General features: G+C 34.4%; 1 protein-coding gene across 1 annotated transcript; it reads left to right on the forward strand.

Annotated features, from left to right (window-relative positions):
* Positions 1 to 628: 628 nt before the first annotated feature.
* Positions 629 to 2194, forward strand: LOC145104333 (calcium uniporter protein 5, mitochondrial-like). The gene is made up of 2 exons (XM_079041601.1): positions 629 to 1318; positions 1614 to 2194. The coding sequence occupies exons 1-2, from the start codon at positions 740 to 742 to the stop codon at positions 2091 to 2093; spliced, it is 1059 nt and encodes a 352-aa protein (XP_078897727.1). The 5' UTR covers positions 629 to 739; the 3' UTR covers positions 2094 to 2194.
* Positions 2195 to 2674: the final 480 nt, after the last annotated feature.

Below are 2674 nucleotides of genomic sequence, written 5' to 3' on the forward strand. Positions count from 1 at the left end.
TACAAAAAACTAATAAATGAATAAATTATTCAATAACTTAATCCCAAATACCCCTTCAATACTGTGTATAAGTTTTATATAATTAATACATTTAGTTTTATTAAGAAAGATTTTTTTATATATTTTTTGGATGTAAGAGATTTTTTTTAAATGTACTCGTTTAATATCAGGTGAACATGCTTGTTTATTTGATATATAAGAAAAAAAAATCTAAAGAAGGCTATAATTTTCATTCGTTTTTTTATAATCTATTAAGTCATTTTGCATGAAATAGTTACATATTTTAAATATTAGGTGATGCTAATAAGATATCCATTGACCATTTTATAAAAAGTTAATAAGATATCCATTGACCACTTTATAAAAAGTTAACCTATAATTAATTCAGTTTTTCCTGAAAACAATGCAATTTCAATCAATAAAAAAAAATTTAAATTTAATTAAGGTGTCCAAAATGGGGTTTTAGACCTTTGAAAGTTGTTACTTAAAACAAATAAAAAGCAGACGTTACTTGTATTCTTGTAATAAATGACTTGTAATAAATGAAAGAATATATTGCTTAAAATATGAACTGTGAATTCAATCTCTGATTTCTTTTGTATAAATAAGAAAGCCATGACATGAAGAAATGTAAACTGTGATTCCATCAAACAAAATCCTATGATACGAGACCTTCTTTGGACAATCTAAAACCCTCCGGCAGCTAATTTCTCGGCGATCACATAATTCACCGTGATCAATGGCGCTTCGAACAGCCATAGCCAAGCGTCTCTACAAAAATCGGTTTCTAGGACAATTTCCGTCATCTCAAAATCCTTCGACTGCCGCCATACCAAATTTTTATCACCAGCTATTGACATCGCCGGAGAAGTCCTCTTCCACCGCAGACGCTGGATTATACCGGCGGCTCTTCCAGTTCCAGCCGAGACAAATCAACCAAATGCCGAGAATTAGCTTGCCGGAACTATTTTACTTTCCTGTTGGAGAGAAGCGGAGGCAAAAGATGAACACCTCTGGTTCCGAACGTCTCAGGTTAGACGGTCTGAAGCCTCAGATTATGGAGAATGCATCGTCTCCTTCAGATTCCGTCGGAGTATCCGCGCGTGATGCTAAGAAAATCATAAGGTGTTCACAGTTGCAGAACGTGAGATCTGCTCTGAAGCTGATCCCCTCCAATTCGATTACCTACTCTGAATTTGTCACGATCTGCAGAGACGTGTGTAATAATCATGATCAAGGCCTCGAGTTTTCGAAACTGTTGGATGTAGCAGGAGACGTTATCGTTTTGGGAAACGCCGTCTTCCTCCGTCCGGATCAGGTACGAAACTGTTCCGGAATATACTTCCGATTCCATAATTACGAGGCACAAATTTGACATTGATTCTCTCCTATTTCAATCAAACATTTCTAGAAAGTTACAGATTTCAAAAACGCCTGAACAGATGAAAATGAACATCGTAACAGAATCTGGCCCCAAATTCTGACCACCCTAAAATTGGATTCATGAACTAGTTGATAGCTTACATTTTCAGAAACGTATGAAATTTCAAATAACGCCTCAATTGACATGTTCATGTTGATCGTCAAGTATTACATGAAACATATCGTTTCAGGTTGCAAAATCAATGGAGAAATTAATCTCACAATCAATATCAACGCCAAATGACCCAAGGAAGCAAGAACTCGAAGAACTGGAGATGCAAAAAGCTTTAATCGATCAAAAAGCGACATCCAAAGTTCGTGGTGAGCTCTATTGTGGTCTAACCTTTCTGATCGTTCAAACATTGGGCTTCATGAGGCTAACTTTTTGGGAACTGAGTTGGGATGTAATGGAGCCAATTTGCTTCTTTGTCACATCGTTCAACTTTGCAATTGCTTACATGTTTTTCTTAAGAACATCCAAAGAGCCCAGTTTTGAAGGCTACTTTCAACGAAGGTTCAAGGTGAAGCAAATGAAGATCATGGATGCGTACAACTTCGACAACAAGAAGTACAACGAGCTCTGTAAGGTCTTTTACTCTAATCATGAGAGTAAGCTTTCAAGCCTTAAGCACTTTCATCATTCAAGAAGTTCAAGAACAGCTATTGGTTAAATTTCCTGCACTTTGTTTTGTCGATTTGATTGGGCATGTAAATAATTGAAATTTGAAATATGAATTCTTGTCAATTTTTTTTAAGGAATGATGGGAACAAATTACAGGTGATCGGAAGTAGCATACATAAAACTTGAGGGTTTATTATTTTTTTATTTAGGCTATGTTTGGCGCGCCACAGCTAGCTCATAAGCTAGCTTATTTTTTGAGTTTTTTTTATGTTGTCGTGTTTGGTAAGCCAAAAAGCAGCTTATAAGGTAACTTATAAGCTAGCTTTTTGAAAAGCTACTTAGACTAGCTTTTTAGGAGCTTTTTTAAAATTTTCCAAATACACCCTTATTTAATTATAGAAACACATATTCTTTAATGTCATTTTATGTAATTTTATATATTTCAGCTAGTTTTACCAAACTTTATTTTTTACCAGCTAGCTTTTCAGCTATCAGCTAGCTTTTTATTTAACAACTAGTTTTTCAGCTATCAGCTAGCTTTTCAGCTAACAACTAAATTTTCAGCTAGTACGCCAAACATAGCCTTAATATAAATAACAAACTATTTACATTAAATTAAATATAAAATAA

The sequence above is a fragment of the Lactuca virosa genome, chromosome 1 (assembly GCF_052849685.1).
Source record: "Lactuca virosa cultivar CGN04683 chromosome 1, Lactuca_virosa_CGN04683_v6, whole genome shotgun sequence".
Classification (NCBI taxonomy): Eukaryota; Viridiplantae; Streptophyta; class Magnoliopsida; order Asterales; family Asteraceae; genus Lactuca; species Lactuca virosa.

Coding starts and splice junctions, on each gene's coding strand:
- LOC145104333 (XM_079041601.1), top strand. CDS start 740: ATGGCGCTTCGAACAGCCATAGCCAAGCGTCTCTACAAAAATCGGTTT. Junction 1,319..1,613: donor TCTTCCTCCGTCCGGATCAG/GTACGAAACTGT, acceptor ATATCGTTTCAG/GTTGCAAAATCAATGGAGAA.